The sequence below is a fragment of the Zea mays genome, chromosome 2 (genome assembly GCF_902167145.1).
Source record: "Zea mays cultivar B73 chromosome 2, Zm-B73-REFERENCE-NAM-5.0, whole genome shotgun sequence".
Classification (NCBI taxonomy): Eukaryota; Viridiplantae; Streptophyta; class Magnoliopsida; order Poales; family Poaceae; genus Zea; species Zea mays.
Window position 1 is genome coordinate 122,449,446 of NC_050097.1, and position 20,089 is coordinate 122,469,534.

Here is a 20,089-nt window from a genome sequence, read left to right on the forward strand (position 1 = left end):
GCGATGCAATGCATATGACAAATTGAATTTAGTTCCATAAATTAATCATCAGAGAGTCCTGAGCTGCTCATGACCGTGAGCTCGGCTAGTATACCAGTTTTACACTCTGCAGAGGTGGTACCCTTTACCCACAAGTCATGTTACCCATCTGCCAAGGGATCGCGACTTCCCATACACCTCTACCGAGGAGGCGAGGCAGGGTAACACTACGAGGCCATTACAAAGTTCCACTAGCTTCAGAAAACCCGCTACAGTTTATAGGAAGCTCCAATGCAGGGTTCTTGCCTGACCGCCATCGCAGCAAAATCAACCAAGGACCTCCCTACACTGACCACTCCCCTACTGCTCTTGCCCCTTTTGGGTAAGGTAGTCCTCCACTAGCTTTCCTAATTAATCAGCCAAGGGCGTCCATAAACCCTTGTGGTGGCACGTGTTTCTCAAGTTAAGCTCTATGTTCCAATTAACATTAATGATCTTGACATGAACATAAATAGAATAACAAAATAACTGGAACATAGATATGATAAATAATTATCCCAAATCCATGTAAAGCAATAGCAAACTACCCAAGTGATTCAGGGGTAAACAAGGTAATGAGATAAACAATCTAGGGTAACCTATTGGGTCCCATCAAAATTAACCTATGCATGAATAAATGATATTAAAGAACATTATTGGGTAAAAAGTGGTCAAGGGCACAACTTGCCTGGGACTTGAGATTCCAGGTACCAGGATGATCTTCATATGACACGTGTCCTCACTACTAAATGTAGCAATACAGACAAACATGGTATAGGCAAAATTAACATCACACCAAATATAATAATACATTGCATAATAATAATCTACGTGTCGCTACGAAATTGTGGGATCGAGAACCACCAAATTCGGGGCTACGGTTATGAAGTTATGGTTTTCCGAACATCCACGTGGTTAAATATAGAATAGACTAAGTGCAACATTTTAACCTATATTTCATGACAAAACAAAGTTACCAGATGATAATAAATATTATTGTGAGCCTAATGCAACTAGAATGGATCAAAACGGAGTTACGGTTATTGAGTTATGAATTTCTGGAGTTATTTTATGTCTGGTATAGACTAATTCAAGTGAACCATTTTAATCTAAGTTTCATGGCTGAATAGAGATACTAGGTTATAGATAATATTAAAACAAAATTATTACAACTGGAATGAATCAATTTGAAGCTAAAATGAATTAAATATGAATTTCATAAGTTTCTGGAATTATTTTTGTATTAAAAATCATTTTCTATAATTAATTTTCTATTTTTATTGTTCTCTGGACTCGGCCTCATTTACTGAAAAGTTCAGGGGCTCCGGGGTAAGAATCCCCAGATACAGTGAACAGTGGAGGTGGACGGCGGGTTATTTTAACCTAAACCGAGGGACTCATATGAAAGATGGTGTGGCTGAAGGGGTATCATGAACTTACGGCCGATCGATTCCAAACTAACGGCTCAGATTAGACCGTGAAATCCACGAAACGGTACGCTCCGCTGACTGTTGGATCCAAGATCTACGGTTCACCGAGCGCGACGACCTAATCTTTCTCATGACCGTCCGATGATCGATCTACGGCTTAGACGCATCTCTGAACCGGTACCGCGCGGGTTTAATCACAGTCGTTCCTTAGGAATCCAACGGCGCAGTATGCTTTCCCCCAACCCCGACGGTGAACGCGGCGGCGCAGAGTTGTGGCACGGCGGCGCCATTGCCGGACTTCGCGCACCCACGATTCTACCACCATTCGCCGGTCCAACCTATGCTACACGATGAGTATAATAGCGCGAGACAATGGGCAGCGTGCTCACCGGGGTTGGAGATGAAGGCGCAACTATCCGCGGTGAAGGGCGGATTCGTGGTGGCGGTGCTCTACGGCTAGGAATTCCGGGCAACGCAGAGGCCGGTTTCACCCTATCGGTCACGGCGCTCCACTAAAGACTCCGCCGAAGCCCCCAGACGCAAATCGGGCCCCCCCGAGCTCCAAGCACCCACGGCGTCGGCAACGGCGGATGAATTCCGCGGTTCTCTCCCTCTCTCGCACGGTGGTACGACTTCGCTCGCGTGGACTCCGGCGATGATTAGAAGATTATGCACGGGCTGGGAACACCCTGTTATTCATAGGCGCGGGGTTACCTGGAGCTGAACAACGACTCCGGTAGATGCGACGACGTCTGCTGCGCGAGCGCGATACGAGCAGGGAGAAGAACAGAAACAACGATAGAAGGGGGAAGTGGGCACCTGACAAGGGGGCCCCGCAAGCCAGAGAGGGCGCATGATCCGACAGCGAGCGCCTGCCGGCCCGGACCCGCCAGTCGGTGACCGAAACCGCGACGCGCGCGCGGGTGCAAGAGCAGTGGGCTGCGCGGATGGGAAGTTAACTGGGCCGAGAAGTGTGGCGGCCGACCCACTTTGGCTTGGTTCATTTTATTCTTTTCTTTTTACCCTCTATTTTCTTTTCTATATTTCCAAGTTCAATTTGAATTCAAACATGTGCTAAATTTATTCTTAATTATATTGTAAAATTAAGAGGTATCAACTCTGAAAATATAGTTTCTCTTTGTATTATATACTCTCATTTTCTTCTCTTTTCTTCCCCTTTCCTTTAATTCTCCACCTCATTATCAATATTATATTTTCATTCATTTTATTGCGATTGTATTAAATGCACAAACAAAACTCCAACAAGATGCACTTTCTTTTATTTTAGTATCATTGGTTTAATTTAATCATCCTTGATTCTATGTATGCTCTTTTCATGATGCAAATGAGGCACATCAAATAAGGAAATCACTATATATTCCTTGTATACAATTTTGAGTATTACATCATCCAAATTTGGTGATACTCTGAATAACAATTGAGCAGATTCATGATCTTCGAAGTTGCAGCTGCATCCACTAGCGAGTCAATTCTTGGTGGTGGGAACTCATCCTTTGGGCATGCCTTATTGAAATCTGTGAAATCAATACACATTCTCCATTTGCCATTAGATTTCTTGACCATGACTGTATTGGCCAACCACTCTAGGTATGCAACTTCTCTTATGACTCGAGTACTGAGCAATCTTTTGACTTCGAGTTTTGCACCTTTGGCCTTATCTTCGAACATCTTTCAGAATTTTTGCTTGCGTGGCTTGACACTTGGGTCCACATTCTATCCACTCCACATGGGTCATTTGCTGACCTGACAAAGACATCTTTGTTATGAAATAGGAACCTTCATAGGTTGGACTCTTGCTCCGAAGTTAGTTGGTTACTGAAGAATACCCTTTGCTTTGTGACATCATCACAGAGAAGTACTCGTTTCGGCTGATCCGCCAAAGATTCTTTTTCTTTCACTAGCTTTTTGGAATCTTGGATTTGCCCTTCGACTTCATCAGTTTTCTAAACAATTTTTGGATCTCTACCATTCTTGCTGCCTCTTGGCTACCATAAATTGATATCACCCCTTGATTGCTAGGTATCTTCATGTAGAGATAAGCTGAATGCAAAACTGCTTCGAAGACATTAAGAGTTCCCCTTCCGATGAAGGCGTTGTACGAGAATTCCATATCAACAACATCAAACATTACATCTTTTGTTCTTGTTTTATTGACGTAGCCGAAGGTGACGAGCATGATTATATTCCCTAAAGCCATTACTTGCTATCCTCTGAAGCCACAGAGAGAAAAAGTTGAGCCTTGGAGCTTATGTTTGGGCTCCTGCATTTGTCTGAAAGCCTTGACAAATACGATATCTACAACATTGCCTGTGTCAACCAAAACATTGTGAACTACAAAACCTTTGATTACACAAAAGATAACTTGCTCTTTTTGAGACTCATTAGTCTCATCAGACACAACATCACTAGAGACTTCAATTAATCAGAGTATTTATTGAAGATCGTATATGTCGTTGTGTTTGAATCATAGCTGAGTAAAAGCCTTTATTTACCTTTCTTTACCGGCGAGGCGTTCATACTTGGAATTCCTAGCTTTCTTTACCAAAATGTAATATTTGCTCCCAAATACTCTAAAATAAGAAATGATGGTTTTGTTACCAGTGAAGATGTAACACCCCAGGTTCCACAAACAACCCAGAATGCTACTGAACTACACTTCTGACGTCCATATATAAAATTTCGGCAGCATCCCCTTTGCAAGATTGCATAAATAAGGGGGCAACAGGTTATAAACATATATCATGACCAAAAACATACTAAGTATTATTAATCGGCTAGCAAGGGAAGATAAACGTACGACCTGAACTGAATTAATCAGTGTGCACGACTATATAAAAAACAAACTTCCTTTGACAATAAGTTTCTAATTAAATCATGGCTGCGCCTGGGCAGCGTTATTGTGAGAGTGTAAGTGGACGTGCTGCTACTCCCCTCATTCCCAACATGTATCAAGTACCTGCATTGAGTAATGCAAGAGTGAGATGACATATCTCAGCAAGTAAAATATTATCAAACTATTCAACCACATAAGAACATTGTTTTACCACCGCCTGATTCCACAACCTTCTTATTACCAAGATGCAGCACGTATACAACGTACAACACACCTAGTTACCACACCTCGCAGGTAGAAACCACAATAGTAACATTGTAATGTCACACTTCATATATTCCTCATGAATGCAAATGTCTGCAAATGCAAGGATGACTTCTGCCTTCATACCTCTAAGGATATGAAGCCGCATCGTACCCCTCCTCGGGCAACATACGATGCTAAAAATGTACCGGTACGGTCGGACCATAAGATCACGACATAACTTCAAAATGCAAGATGGATGATGCGATGTGCATGTCATGCCTACAACACTTCATATAACGTGATTCAAAAAGACACTTCAACTTCATCCAAGATGGGAATCAACCACATATATCATAACCAAATTATGATCATCCACAATATTAGACAATTGAGAATTAATACTTCCAAACAAATAAACTTCATCATAGAATTCAATGATTAACATAATTAAAAACTTATGCATACTCAATGACAGGGAATAGGATGCAAACCAAACGGTAGCAACCACCACTATATTTACTTGCCTTTACCGGAAGTTCGGGCAAATCCCTAAGTACGATCCGGAAGTCCACCACCTGTTTTTGACACACAACTTAGTGCACCAATTTCACATAACCAGGCTCATAAACGACGCCGCACCTACGCACAAACTCAAACCCCGCCACGGGTTACATCTCTCCCCACACCCACCAAACTGTAGCGGCGCTGCTTAATAATTTCATAACTTCAAAATTATGACAGCATTGGTAACAAACAAAAACTCCAGAGGCATCTACATAAAATTCCCCACAAGTTTTGTATACAATTTATAATTAAATTCCAACATCTAATTAGCCCAAAACAGTTCACAAGTTGAACCCTGTAATCTGTTTTTTTCTCTTTTGGACAGCGACATACCCGGATTCAAACAGCGATATCTTTTAAAATATAATTCCAATTCAAGCGCATAAGTACTCATTGGAAAGATAAGACAAAGCCATACATGATTATCATACTGGTTAGCACTAATTAACCACGAAAAATTCCCAGAAACTGCTAATACTACTGCTGTTCACCCACCTGAAAAATCTGTTTTTTTGGACAGCAACATACCCGGATTCAAACGACGATATCTCCTAAATTATAACTCCGAATCGAGCGCATAAGTACTCGTTGGAAAGGTATGACAAAGATCTACATGATTATCCCACTGATTCCCACTAATTACCCCACGAGAATTCCCAGAAACTGCTAATACTACTGCTGTTCACCCACCTGAAAAATCTGTTTTTTTGGACAGCAACATACCCGGATTCAAACGACGATATCTCCTAAATTATAACTCCGAATCGAGCGCATAAGTACTCGTTGGAAAGGTATGACAAAGCTCTACATGATTATCCCACTGATTCCCACTAATTACCCCACGAAAATTCCCAGAAACTGCTAATACTACTGCTGTTCACCCACCTGAAAAATCTGTTTTTTTGGACAGCAACATACCCGGATTCAAACGACGATATCTCCTAAATTATAACTCCGAATCGAGCGCATAAGTACTCGTTGGAAAGGTATGACAAAGATCTACATGATTATCCCACTGATTCCCACTAATTACCCCACGAAAATTCCCAGAAATCCCTAGAACTACTGCTGTTCACCCACTCACAAAATTCCTGGACAGCACCTCTACCGATTCGCAAAGATAAACACATAATCCAATTGATTGCAGCACAAAAACAACAAAAGTTAATCACAAATTCACCTTAGGTTCTTCCCTTACTCCTTCCTTCTTCCTCCCTCCAAACTCCAATTGAGATCGCAGCCACACGACGGAGAACCACACGGGAGGGCTGCACCTTGGGAGGAGGGGAAGAAATGGGGGGGGGGGGCAGCTAGGGTTTTGGGTGGTGAGGGCTGCAAATGTTTGAGGAGGAAGAAGATGGGAGAGGGGGGGCGTCCAAGAGAAAGGGGAGGGGAAGCGGCGGCTGCAACAACACAAGGGGGAAAAAGGGGGGGGGCGGCTAGGGTTAGGGGGAGGGTTAGTGGGCCGAATTGCGATTCGCGGCCCAACTCGCTTGCACGACAGCTCCCGACCAACCACTCTACTGCTATACTGGTGAATGTTTTTTCCACAAATTCTAAATCCCCAAAGCGCGACACCCGAATAAGAGAAAAAACAAACAAAAAGAATAACCTTCAACTTCTCTTCTTTGCAAACCGGGTATCACACTCTACCCCCCTTAAAAAGAATTCGACCTCGAATTCCGACGCTCCTATCGGAACGACAAGGAAAGATCAGCGACAACAAAAACTCACCCCATAACGAAAAGTTCGGGGTACTTCTGCCGCATCAGCTCCTCGAGCTTCAAGGATTCTAGGATACGCAGCAGACGACACTCTAGAGTCAGGTCTTGCTATATGGGAATCGACTCTAGCTCGATTATTGATATGGATTCCGCAAATACTTTCTCAACATAGAGACATGGAATACATGGCGTACTCTGATCATAGACTCCGACAATTGCATGTGCTAAGCCAAGCTGCCAACTCGGGCTAAGATAATAGACAGTCCTATATAACCCGGACAAAGTTTTCCTGACACCAAATCAACATTGACACATGCAAGTACTTCAATGAATATATATAATGAAAGCAATACATACTGTGCTCCAATAGCCTAAACCAAACCTATCCAAACAAGAGTAACTTCAAAAGATCAATTTAATGCTTGCATATTTCTAGACATCAGCACAACGGTTAATTGTTTTGCTCATAAACTCACAAAATATGCATCCAACAGTAGTAAACTAGGACTTTATGGAAAGCTTACAAAGTCCACTATACCCTTGGTATTATCATCACCACAAGATTTGACACTTAGAAAGGACAAACAATGCGAAACGTAAATTTTGTCCAGACTTGGACAGAATTCAACTACTCACTTAAAAAAAATCCATAATTGGAGTCTCAGTCATCCAATTTAGGCGCTCCTAGACTTTTTTGAAAGCCAGTAAAATTGTCTATATTTCATTTATAAACATATCAGGTTAATTCAATGCATATCAAGGTCAAAAGACATAAGAAAGGCTTTGTTGTCCACATTTGGACAGATTCAAAGATTCCACTTAAAACAGTTGTAGCTTAACTTATAGGTCACCAAAAAGGGTGATCCAATATTTGTTGGAAATCTTAAGGAAAGTAATCCACTTCTTTATAATTTATAAGAACTGATTCAAAGTTTAACTTGGGCAAACAAGGTCAGTTTCAAAATCTGTACAGAATCTGAATAGATTCCAAGACTAGACTTGAGAAAATCATAACTCCCAAACTACTAGACCTATGGTCATGAAATTTTTACACAAGTAAGATAAAGAAGTTGGCTACAACTTTTATATATAACATCTCTACAGAAAAGTTGGTTTACTTCACTAAACTAGCTGCATAACTAAAACTGGTCATGCAGTCCCAATAGCAAGCAATAGATTTTATCAGATTCATTACTCTTCTAAGATTAAGCGTTCATTGAAAGGCTAATAACTTTAGGTTCTTCATTACGAGACACCTAGAACAAATATAAGTATAGAAGCAATATGATAACCTTTTAAATCATTTAAGCCTAATCTCACATCATGCAAACAAGAATCAATTTAAGCATGTTATGTCTGCCCACATATTCATCCAAGCACATTCTATACATGATATCATAACTCCCTGCAGCTAACAAAATTTTGCAAATATAAACTCACTGAAAAGATTATAACATTCCCTAGAACTTTTATTATAATGAGTGTCTCGGAATTGGTTTCCAAACCGATAAAACAATGCAACTCTTTTGTTTCAAAACTGATAAGATTGAAACAATGGACAACTAAAATTCAAAAACCTATAACTCCTGCTATACTCAACTTAAACTACAACGAACACGCGTTGGAAAAGTTTTGAAAATTGTCCACGACTTTTGCAATAAAGTTGCACCCAAATTTATCCTTATAGCCCACAACTCTGCATGACCTACAGCTAAACTCAGCCTGAGATACTGCACATTAGAGATTCGACTTATATCCGGGCAACCACCTCTCCAAATCTATTTAACAGATAGTTACAAGTAAATACCCATTAAAAAGGTACTGAAAATACCTATAAGTTTTGCTTAAAGAGAATTCGCAAATTTGTGCTCTGCAACTATCAAAACGCGGTCGATTTATTGGTGACTATAACGACGCCTAAAGTTCAGACACAACAGTGCAACAACTTCAGAGCAACCTAACTCCAATTATATGCAATGAGAATTAGAAACCCATACTCTTTGAAAAGATCATGAAATTACTAAAACTTTCATAATCCACAAAGACCAAATTATACCGTCTTCAATGTCTACTCTTCCGTACAAAATTAAAGACTCACTCTGCTAGAGACACCAACAAAGATGTTTTAAGAAGCCCATATCTCTCAAATGTTTAGACCAAACATGGTGATTAAGCATCCTATGGAAAGATGCAGAAACATACTACAAAACATTCTAGATAAGTGAAGCCTGATTCAGCCTCCAACTAATTTAAAATGCCTCCCAAAACCAAACAACACTTATCAACAATAATAAAAAAAACAATATAAAATGAAACCCAAGTCATTGGCAGGTGCCATCAACACTAGGATTTTCCACTACCAAACTAGGATGCAACTCCACAAAGTCTTTAAATAACACTCTACCAAATAGGTTAGAACACTAAGCACAACAATCAATGAATTCAACAACCTCGTTTGTTAATGCCACTAAGGCCAAACATACATGTACCGACAATGTATGAAACACCTGACATACCCGTCTCTAGCTCTATAAAACATGGTTGTTATTACACTAGAATCCAACTACTAGAAATCTCCAAAACTATTCTGTTGACGTGAAGCAAATGGTGCTCATGTCATATAACATCTTTTCCCCCTCTCAAAAGAGATAAAATTTGCAATACTCATAAAGCAATGGAGGGATAACAACAAGAAAAAAAACTAATGTACTTCTTGACACAGACTCATGCAAAAGCTTCATAAATATTACTTTCAACACTTAATAATAACACGATACTATGCTCAACAGGAGTAATTGGACTTCAATAAGATAATCCACCTAACCCAACTACTTTGATTAACCTCACATACAACAATACCTCCTATTATTGCACTTGAACAATTTGTACCTAGTGATGTCATAGGATGAATTCAAAGTAGTAGACATACATGATCTATCAAACCATCATTCATATAATAAAAATCTCCATCTAATGCAACAACCACATCATTATAGAGATAGATGACTAACAAACATAAGCAACTTCCAGTTAAACATTGACTTTGTTTAAGATAAAGCGGTCCAAATAATAATTCCACAAGCATGCATAGAGAACTGATCATATAAAAAAAACTACCATGTATCATCGGCGATTAAAAACAATATAAAACGGGTTGTCCATATCGTCCGCATGACTAGCCTCCAACAAACAAAAATTATGCATAACCTTTTTGGCTATAGAAACAAACCATAGAAGGAAAATATGCATGCCTCTTCAACTATAATATAGACATAAAATCCACTTGAAATCACCCTATTTATTATTAAAGATAAGGTTGCACACAATAAGAAAACCTATCATGTAAACATGGTTGGACTTATCTACCCACGTCATCTTGCAAAATTCACTTGAGTTCTTCTAGTCTCAAGATTTCATAGACAGTACAACATTGCCTTTGCTCTATGGAGACAAACCTATTGTACTCTAAGATCAAGTTGGCAAGTAGCCACACTAGCCAAAAAAAGGTGAGGTGTAAAGCACTGCACCCATGGAAATATTACATTGATAAGTTGGGTTGTAACCCAACAGTCAATCAAACTCAACAACACCATAAAACTCCATTGTATAGTGTTTTCACGCTACACCAAGTCGGATTAGATCCTCTATACACAAGCTCAATAAACAATCGGTCCTACAAGTACTAGAACCCAAGAATCCTTTTGGGAAAAAAACATCCACAGTCAAGCATATAGAAATATATGATGGTAATAGCTCAGAGATTAGTAAACATTGCATCCCAAAAAACATCATGACGATATGTATATAAAACAAGTACATTAGTAGCTTCACTCGCATAATAATTTCAATAACAACCACATCAAGAAATCAATATTAAATAGAAGTAACATTTCATATCAAGCATTACGTCGTTAACGACATACCTCATCAAACCATAAAGGGGTTTGGAGTAAGGAAATTCTAGTCATCTATACAATAAAATACTAATATGGAAGATATATGAACCCATACCCTTCCTATATGTGCAAGTGTGTCAAATTTATCTTCAAATTGCGTAGAATCTAAAGCCTATGCTCTGATACCAACTGTAACACCCCAGGTTCCACAAACAACCCAGAATGCTACTGAACTACACTTCTGACGTCCATATATAAAATTTCGGCAGCATCCCCTTTGCAAGATTGCATAAATAAGGGGGCAACAGGTTATAAACATATATCATGACCAAAAACATACTAAGTATTATTAATCGGCTAGCAAGGGAAGATAAACGTACGACCTGAACTGAATTAATCAGTGTGCACGACTATATAAAAAACAAACTTCCTTTGACAATAAGTTTCTAATTAAATCATGGCTGCGCCTGGGCAGCGTTATTGTGAGAGTGTAAGTGGACGTGCTGCTACTCCCCTCATTCCCAACATGTATCAAGTACCTGCATTGAGTAATGCAAGAGTGAGATGACATATCTCAGCAAGTAAAATATTATCAAACTATTCAACCACATAAGAACATTGTTTTACCACCGCCTGATTCCACAACCTTCTTATTACCAAGATGCAGCACGTATACAACGTACAACACACCTAGTTACCACACCTCGCAGGTAGAAACCACAATAGTAACATTGTAATGTCACACTTCATATATTCCTCATGAATGCAAATGTCTGCAAATGCAAGGATGACTTCTGCCTTCATACCTCTAAGGATATGAAGCCGCATCGTACCCCTCCTCGGGCAACATACGATGCTAAAAATGTACCGGTACGGTCGGACCATAAGATCACGACATAACTTCAAAATGCAAGATGGATGATGCGATGTGCATGTCATGCCTACAACACTTCATATAACGTGATTCAAAAAGACACTTCAACTTCATCCAAGATGGGAATCAACCACATATATCATAACCAAATTATGATCATCCACAATATTAGACAATTGAGAATTAATACTTCCAAACAAATAAACTTCATCATAGAATTCAATGATTAACATAATTAAAAACTTATGCATACTCAATGACAGGGAATAGGATGCAAACCAAACGGTAGCAACCACCACTATATTTACTTGCCTTTACCGGAAGTTCGGGCAAATCCCTAAGTACGATCCGGAAGTCCACCACCTGTTTTTGACACACAACTTAGTGCACCAATTTCACATAACCAGGCTCATAAACGACGCCGCACCTACGCACAAACTCAAACCCCGCCACGGGTTACATCTCTCCCCACACCCACCAAACTGTAGCGGCGCTGCTTAATAATTTCATAACTTCAAAATTATGACAGCATTGGTAACAAACAAAAACTCCAGAGGCATCTACATAAAATTCCCCACAAGTTTTGTATACAATTTATAATTAAATTCCAACATCTAATTAGCCCAAAACAGTTCACAAGTTGAACCCTGTAATCTGTTTTTTTCTCTTTTGGACAGCGACATACCCGGATTCAAACAGCGATATCTTTTAAAATATAATTCCAATTCAAGCGCATAAGTACTCATTGGAAAGATAAGACAAAGCCATACATGATTATCATACTGGTTAGCACTAATTAACCACGAAAAATTCCCAGAAACTGCTAATACTACTGCTGTTCACCCACCTGAAAAATCTGTTTTTTTGGACAGCAACATACCCGGATTCAAACGACGATATCTCCTAAATTATAACTCCGAATCGAGCGCATAAGTACTCGTTGGAAAGGTATGACAAAGATCTACATGATTATCCCACTGATTCCCACTAATTACCCCACGAGAATTCCCAGAAACTGCTAATACTACTGCTGTTCACCCACCTGAAAAATCTGTTTTTTTGGACAGCAACATACCCGGATTCAAACGACGATATCTCCTAAATTATAACTCCGAATCGAGCGCATAAGTACTCGTTGGAAAGGTATGACAAAGCTCTACATGATTATCCCACTGATTCCCACTAATTACCCCACGAAAATTCCCAGAAACTGCTAATACTACTGCTGTTCACCCACCTGAAAAATCTGTTTTTTTGGACAGCAACATACCCGGATTCAAACGACGATATCTCCTAAATTATAACTCCGAATCGAGCGCATAAGTACTCGTTGGAAAGGTATGACAAAGATCTACATGATTATCCCACTGATTCCCACTAATTACCCCACGAAAATTCCCAGAAATCCCTAGAACTACTGCTGTTCACCCACTCACAAAATTCCTGGACAGCACCTCTACCGATTCGCAAAGATAAACACATAATCCAATTGATTGCAGCACAAAAACAACAAAAGTTAATCACAAATTCACCTTAGGTTCTTCCCTTACTCCTTCCTTCTTCCTCCCTCCAAACTCCAATTGAGATCGCAGCCACACGACGGAGAACCACACGGGAGGGCTGCACCTTGGGAGGAGGGGAAGAAATGGGGGGGGGGCAGCTAGGGTTTTGGGTGGTGAGGGCTGCAAATGTTTGAGGAGGAAGAAGATGGGAGAGGGGGGGCGTCCAAGAGAAAGGGGAGGGGAAGCGGCGGCTGCAACAACACAAGGGGGAAAAAGGGGGGGGGCGGCTAGGGTTAGGGGGAGGGTTAGTGGGCCGAATTGCGATTCGCGGCCCAACTCGCTTGCACGACAGCTCCCGACCAACCACTCTACTGCTATACTGGTGAATGTTTTTTCCACAAATTCTAAATCCCCAAAGCGCGACACCCGAATAAGAGAAAAAAACAAACAAAAAGAATAACCTTCAACTTCTCTTCTTTGCAAACCGGGTATCACAGAAGAGTTCATAAGATGTCTTCTTGAGGAGGCGTGAAGGTACAACCGGTTTATGGCGTGGCAAGCTGTGATCACAGCTTCCGCCCAAAACCGATCCACGCGTGTATTCTTCAAGCATCATTCTCACCATGTTTATTAGCTTCATGTTCTTCCCTTCCACCACTCCATTTTGTTGTGGTGTGTAAGGGGTGGAGAAGTCGTGCATGATGCTTTCCTCCATAAGGTACTTTTCTACCTGCAAGTTCTTGAACTTGGTGCCATTGCCGCTTCAGATCTTCTTGATCCTCAAGTCGAACTCATTTTGAGCTCTCCTTAAGAATTGCTTGAGAGTGCCTTCGGTTTCACTTTTATCCTACAAGAAAAATACCAAAGTGAAGCGTGTAAAGTCATCAACAATAACAATACCATACTTACTTCCCCCGATCCTAAGATAAGAAACGAGGCCAAAAAGATCCATATGTAGAAGCTCTAGTGGCCTTGATGTCGTCATTAGATTCTTTGGATGATGACTTGTGCCAACCCGCTTTCCAGCTTGATAAGCTGCACAAGGCTTGTCTTTCTCAAAACAAACATTTGTTACTCCTAAAACATGCTCGCCCTTTAGAAGCTTGTGAAGGATCTTCATCCCAACGTATGCTAGGAGACGATGCCATAGCCAACCCATGTTAGTCTTTGCAAGTAAGCATGCATCAAGTTCAATATTATCATTCAAAAAATCTACTAGACAAAGTTTCCCTTTAATACTGCTTTAAATGCAATTGAGCTATCACTTCTTATAAAGACCATAAGATCAACATCAGTAAATAAATAATTATAATCAATTGAGCAGAGTTGACTGACAGAAAGCAGATTGAAATCTAATGAATCAACCAAAAATACATTAGAAATAGAGTTCTCGGTGGTGATTGCAATTTTACCTAACCCCATTACCTTGCCTTGATTACCATCTCCAAATATGATTGTATCCTAGGAATCCTTTTCTTGACGTAGGAAGAGTACATGTGCTTCTCCCCATTATGTGGTTTATGCATCTGCTATCAATAACTTAGCTTGTGCCCCCGGATGCATAAACCTACAAAACAAGTTTTAGGCTTGGGGTTAGATACCTTACTATGTTGGGTCCTATCAAGTTAGTCACATAAATTGGTACCCAAATGCAAGTCTTACCATTGTTGTATTTCGGTTCCACATGGGAGGCAACAATTTACTAGGTTTGCAATGAAGAATATAAGATGCATCCAACATGCGATATGAAATACAAGGACTAGTTGATGCATATTCTCCTTTTCAGCCTTTAGCATATTAATAGGTCTAGTATTAAGAATATTATGCCTAGGCCCACCATGAATAAAAGATGTACTTGAGGAACTAACAATCATAGCATGAGATGAATAAACAACATGATGCACATTACGAGTGGGATGATCAATAAATGCAACATCGTGAACATGATGAACATTCTTAGCTTTTCTAAAATGAGAAATATAAAGTTTAGTACTAGAATGAACATTACTAGCCATAGGTGCCTTCCATTTTTCCTTAATAAATTTATGGACTTAATGGCTCTTTTTGGTGTTTTCTCCCCTTTGAAGCCAACATCATCCTTAATCATGGGATGCCTACCACTTGTGTAGGCTCCCCTAGAAAATTTTATCTTTTCAAGCTCATCATTGCATGCTTTACTTTCAGCATTTAATTTAGCACTATCTTCATTCAAACTAGCTATGGTAGCAACATGAGCATGACAAGCATCAATATCAACATCCTCACATCTAGTACAAATAGACACATGCATAAGAGTGGATGTAGAAGCATGGCATTCATTCAATTTCACAATCTTATCATTTCAATCATCATTAACATTTTTAAGACATGAAATATATGAATGATAGTAAGACAACTCAACAGACAAAATTTTATTCTTTTCTAATTCTTGAGCAAGGGCTTTTTCTACATTACCAAATTTATGATGCTCCTCAAAAATAATATCTTCTTGTTTTTAATAAGCTCATTCTTTTCATTGATACCATCAATTAATTTTTTTAATTTTATCAATGTTTGTTATATCTAAGCCCATAAATATCATGCTATAATCATCTTCATTGCTAGATTCTTCATTACTAGAGGAAGTGTACTTAAGAGTATTTCTAGAATATACCTTCCTCTCTTTTGCCATTAGGTATGTGTGATGCTCGTTGGGGAAGAGGGATGTATTGTCGAAGACGATGGTGGTAAGTCCCTCGTCGTCGGAGCCGGAGGAGGAGCAGTCCGAATCCCACTCCTTTCTAATGTGCGCCTGACCCATGTTCTTCTTGTAGAATTTTTTATTTCCATCCTTTCCCTACTTGAAACAAACACACTTCCCCTTTGATTTGTTCTTCTTTTTGTAGTCCTTACACCTCTTCAAAGCGGTATTGAAGTGCTTGATGACAAGCGTCATCTCCTCGTCATTGAGGTCGACAGCCTCGACTTGAACCACCTTGCTTGGGAGCGCCTCCTTCTCATATGTCGCTTTGAAAGCAACAACTTGTGGCTCGATGGAGGGGAGGCTCCCGTTGGCGACAACGTTGATGTACTTGGCAACTTAACCATCATTTGATGGCTGACAAATTTGCCAACATCTTCCACAGGACTCATCTTAGTGTCCCTAGGATTTTCACGGACTAAGGAAACAAGATTTGCATCAAAATAGCAAATGACCTTAGCATGAGTGGACAACTTCATGATTCGTCCATCTTTTGCTTCCATAGTTCCAAACTTGGTTCACCAAGAACTTGCCTATTGTACATTTTTTGTGGCCCTTCGCCCCTCTTCATGGCGAACCTCCCAAGTTCACCCTTGATAACCTCTATCTTGGTGATTTTGGTCATCAATTTTCCTTCGTTTGCGATCCTCATTGTGTCCCAAATTTCTTTGGCATTTTCCAAGCCATTTACCTTGTTGTACTCTTCCCTGCATAGAGAAGCTAACACGGTTGTGGTAGCTTGAGATTTTCCATGGATTAATAACTCTACTTCTACTTCATTATAATTTTCATAATTTATATCTGGTATATGCATTCCATTTTCTACAATATCCCAAATGCAAGGGTGGAGTGAGGTGGTTTGCCATGAATAACCCTCCCATCAAAGTTAGGAGGTTTGTCAACAGGAATAGAAAGTAATTGGGCATTTGAGTTACAAGAAATACTCAAATAATTAAATGGAGTGCGATGGTGCCTACTAGTGCTCGCGGGTACAATGACTACCAACTGTGTCATACATGATAATATGAGTTATCTTACCTGCCACTTTTGGATGTCACACTCACTACTGTGGTGCACTAGAGGAACATATCATGTATGACACAATAGCTACAACAAGATAGAAGTAGTTGGACCTCTGATAAACGGTCCATCAAAGCAGGGATGTAACTCTATCCTCCCTTAGTCTATCTATACCCCTATATAACCCACTAGTTTCAACTTTACAAAAACCACCCCACCAAATAACACCCACGCCGATAACCTCCCCTAAATCCACCAAACGAATTTTACCCAGACATAACACAACCTCAAAACCAACAGATCAAATCGTTGTATAACACTCCTCTATCTTACTCACTCAAATCTATTGGCCAATGTTGTTTGGATCATCCTCCTTCTCTCATCCCTTACGTGCATAGTAATGCCACTGTCTCCCCTCCCCCTGTGACCTCGCCGTCCCCTCCCCATCCCCTTCACTCGTGTCACTGCTGCCTCTAGGCCCTCCCCTCACTAGTCCGTAGCATTTGGGGTGTGTAGACTAGTAAAAGGAAGGTGTATAAAAACTTATAAGTGGAAGTTTAATGTTCAAAGATTATTCTCCCAACCATCGGGGCTATGTGAGGCTGCCGCCAACAGCTTTCGTCGACTACCACCACCTAAGTTCAGGGTCTCTAAGTTCTTAATTTCACTCGCTAGCTCATTCATCGTATAAGTATGTTAGATTTTCCCATGCTTGCATCTAAATATCGACCACATAGGGAGTGTGGGGTATTGCGTTCAGATGGTTTGAACCTTTCTACATCATGTATGCACATAATACGATGACAACACTCTATTGCAATTTCAATCACGTAAATAATAAAACCACATCTAAATTGTCATATTAATAAGCTTAAGCTGTCGGAATAAATAGAAATGTTTTTTAACCAGTATCTAACTGTTATGTGCAGGGCTACATCCTGCTCGCGGTCCAAGCACATGTCCCATCCCTGCACCCACCACCGTGCGTCCCTGGACAAGAGACAAGTACGTGTGAGTCGGTGAGCGGTTCGAACCTGAGCCTGCTCCTCCTGGGTCTCTACCTGATCCCCATCGGCGATGGGGCGGCTCGGGCATGCCTCCCGGCTCTCGGCGGGGAGCAGTTCGACACGTCGGATCCCGTAGAGCAGAGGCAGGAGTCGAGCTTCTTCAACTGGTACACCTTCTCCGTCTCGACGGGTGGCTTCGTGGGGCTGGTCTTCATCGTGTGGGTGGAGAACAGTAAAGGCTGGGACGTAGGCTTCGCCGTCTGTGCCTTGTCCGTGCTCCTCGGGATGCTGATATGGATTGCTGGCCTCCCGTTATACAGGAACCAGCTGCCAACTAGTAGCCCCATCACAAGAATACTGCAGGTACGTAATAAGGATGGAGGGAGCCCAAGTGTTGAATTGCAATTTCTCTCCAGCAACATGCAAATAATTAGAAAAAAAATCCGAACTAGCAAAATGTTAATGACCATTTTTTCACACTATATATATATCCTTATATATTAGGTTCTTGTAGCTGCATTCAAGAAAAGAAATGTTGCATTACCGGCCAACCCCAGTGAGCTAAAGCAAATAAGTCAAGACGACGCCGGTTCCCTCGAGATTCTGCATAGAACCGACGGATTTCGGTGAGCTAGTAGCGCTAGAAAACATTCAAATTATTCCTCCAAACGTCCGATCTTTTATGTTTCTTTTTTTTTTTCTTCAGCTGCCTTGACAAAGCAGCGGTGGACACCGGAAGGACCGGTGGCTGGATTCTCTGCAGCATAACCCAGGTGGAGGAGACTAAGATCATTCTCCGGATGGTGCCCATCTTCCTAAGTGCTGTCCTAGGCTACATCCCGGTGCCTCTCATCCTCAATTTCACCGTGCAGCAGGGCAACACAATGGACACCAGGCTTGGCGCACTTCACATCTCACCCGCGACGCTATTCATCATCCCTACGCTTTTCCAGATGGTAATCCTCGTCGTTTACGACCGGTTCATTGTCCCGTTCCTTAGACGAATAACCGGGTACGTGGGCGGTGTCACGCACCTTCAGCGCATCGGCATCGGATTCCTTTCAACCATAGTGGCCACCGGCGTTGCAGCAATAGTGGAGGCCAGTAGGAAAAAGGTGGCACGAGACAGTGGCCTTGTGGATGCTACAGCTGGAATTCCAATATCTGTTTTCTGGCTGACCATACAGTTCTTCCTGCTAGGCATTGTGGATGTCACCTCCTTTGTAGGGCTTCTTGAGTTCTTCTACAGTGAGGCGTCCACGGGGATGAAGTCTATTGGGAGCTCCATCTTCTACTGCATCCTTGGGGTGTCAGCTTGGTTGGGGAGCCTGTTGATTCAAGTGGCAAACCGAGTTACAAGACACCGCGATGGCACGGGAGGCTGGCTTGATGGGACGAACTTGAACAAGGGGAAACTTGATCGATTCTATTGGTTGTTAGCAGTTCTTGAGCTGGTGTCGCTATTAGTCTACGTCTTCTTCGCCTCCAGGTATGTTTACGGGAATGACCAAAGGGTTGTGGCTGATGAAGATAATAATACGGCTCCATCTGATGGTACCATAAATGTGATCTGATCATCAGCAACCATTTCAAAGTAGATTTTTCGTCTGATTGGTTACCCGCGCCATTTCATCTTGAATCACCGCATGCATTGACTTTATTTGAGATTATGTTTTGTTGTTTGTACGAGGAAGCCACAGGCTGCATGGGTGCATGCAAAATAAGTCATTTTGATACAATTAACCTGCATCCACTCATACGCTCAAAATTATCGTATCTGGCTGGACAGGGCGGTGCTAACCTGGGCATGGACACACGGCCATCGTATCAGCTTAGCAATATTAAGCTGGCCAGTTTCATACTTCCTTTGTTGGTCACAAATAAGTGATGATATTAACACAGTATTGGAAAAATATAACTTTAACCACGGTTGTGTTGTACTATACTCTATTCATTGTAAATTATAAGATAATTTGGATTTTATCGATACATGGTTTTTACTTTGCACTAAATACATATCTATATACATAGTAAAAATAATGTATCCAGAAAAGTCAAAATATCTTATAATTTGTAAGAGAGAGTAGTAATATTTGTATTATTGAGCACTCATGGTGGCAGTTAGATGAGTTGGAAAAGGCACGCATGTAATGTTATTGAGTAAAAACCATACCAAACATAATCACTACTCCATAAGTTTAATTGTTCCCATCA

General features: G+C 40.8%; 1 protein-coding gene across 3 annotated transcripts in view; it reads left to right on the plus strand.

Moving 5' to 3' along the window:
- The window catches only part of LOC100285561 (peptide transporter PTR2), a 31,004-nt gene extending 11,140 nt beyond the window's left edge, over nucleotides 1-19,864 (plus strand). The window contains exons 5-8 of one of the 3 annotated variants that reach the window (XM_035964843.1): nucleotides 17,798-18,238; nucleotides 18,380-18,501; nucleotides 18,582-18,648; nucleotides 18,751-19,864. In XM_035964843.1, the coding sequence (XP_035820736.1) occupies nucleotides 17,798-18,238; nucleotides 18,380-18,501; nucleotides 18,582-18,648; nucleotides 18,751-19,449 (1,329 nt within the window). In that variant the 3' untranslated portion in view covers nucleotides 19,450-19,864. Of the gene's footprint in view, nucleotides 1-17,797; nucleotides 18,239-18,379; nucleotides 18,502-18,581 lie in introns of all 3 variants that reach the window. The other 2 variants (XM_035964842.1, NM_001370720.1) reach the window with 2 other exon arrangements.
- The last annotated feature ends 225 nt before the right edge of the window (nucleotides 19,865-20,089 follow it).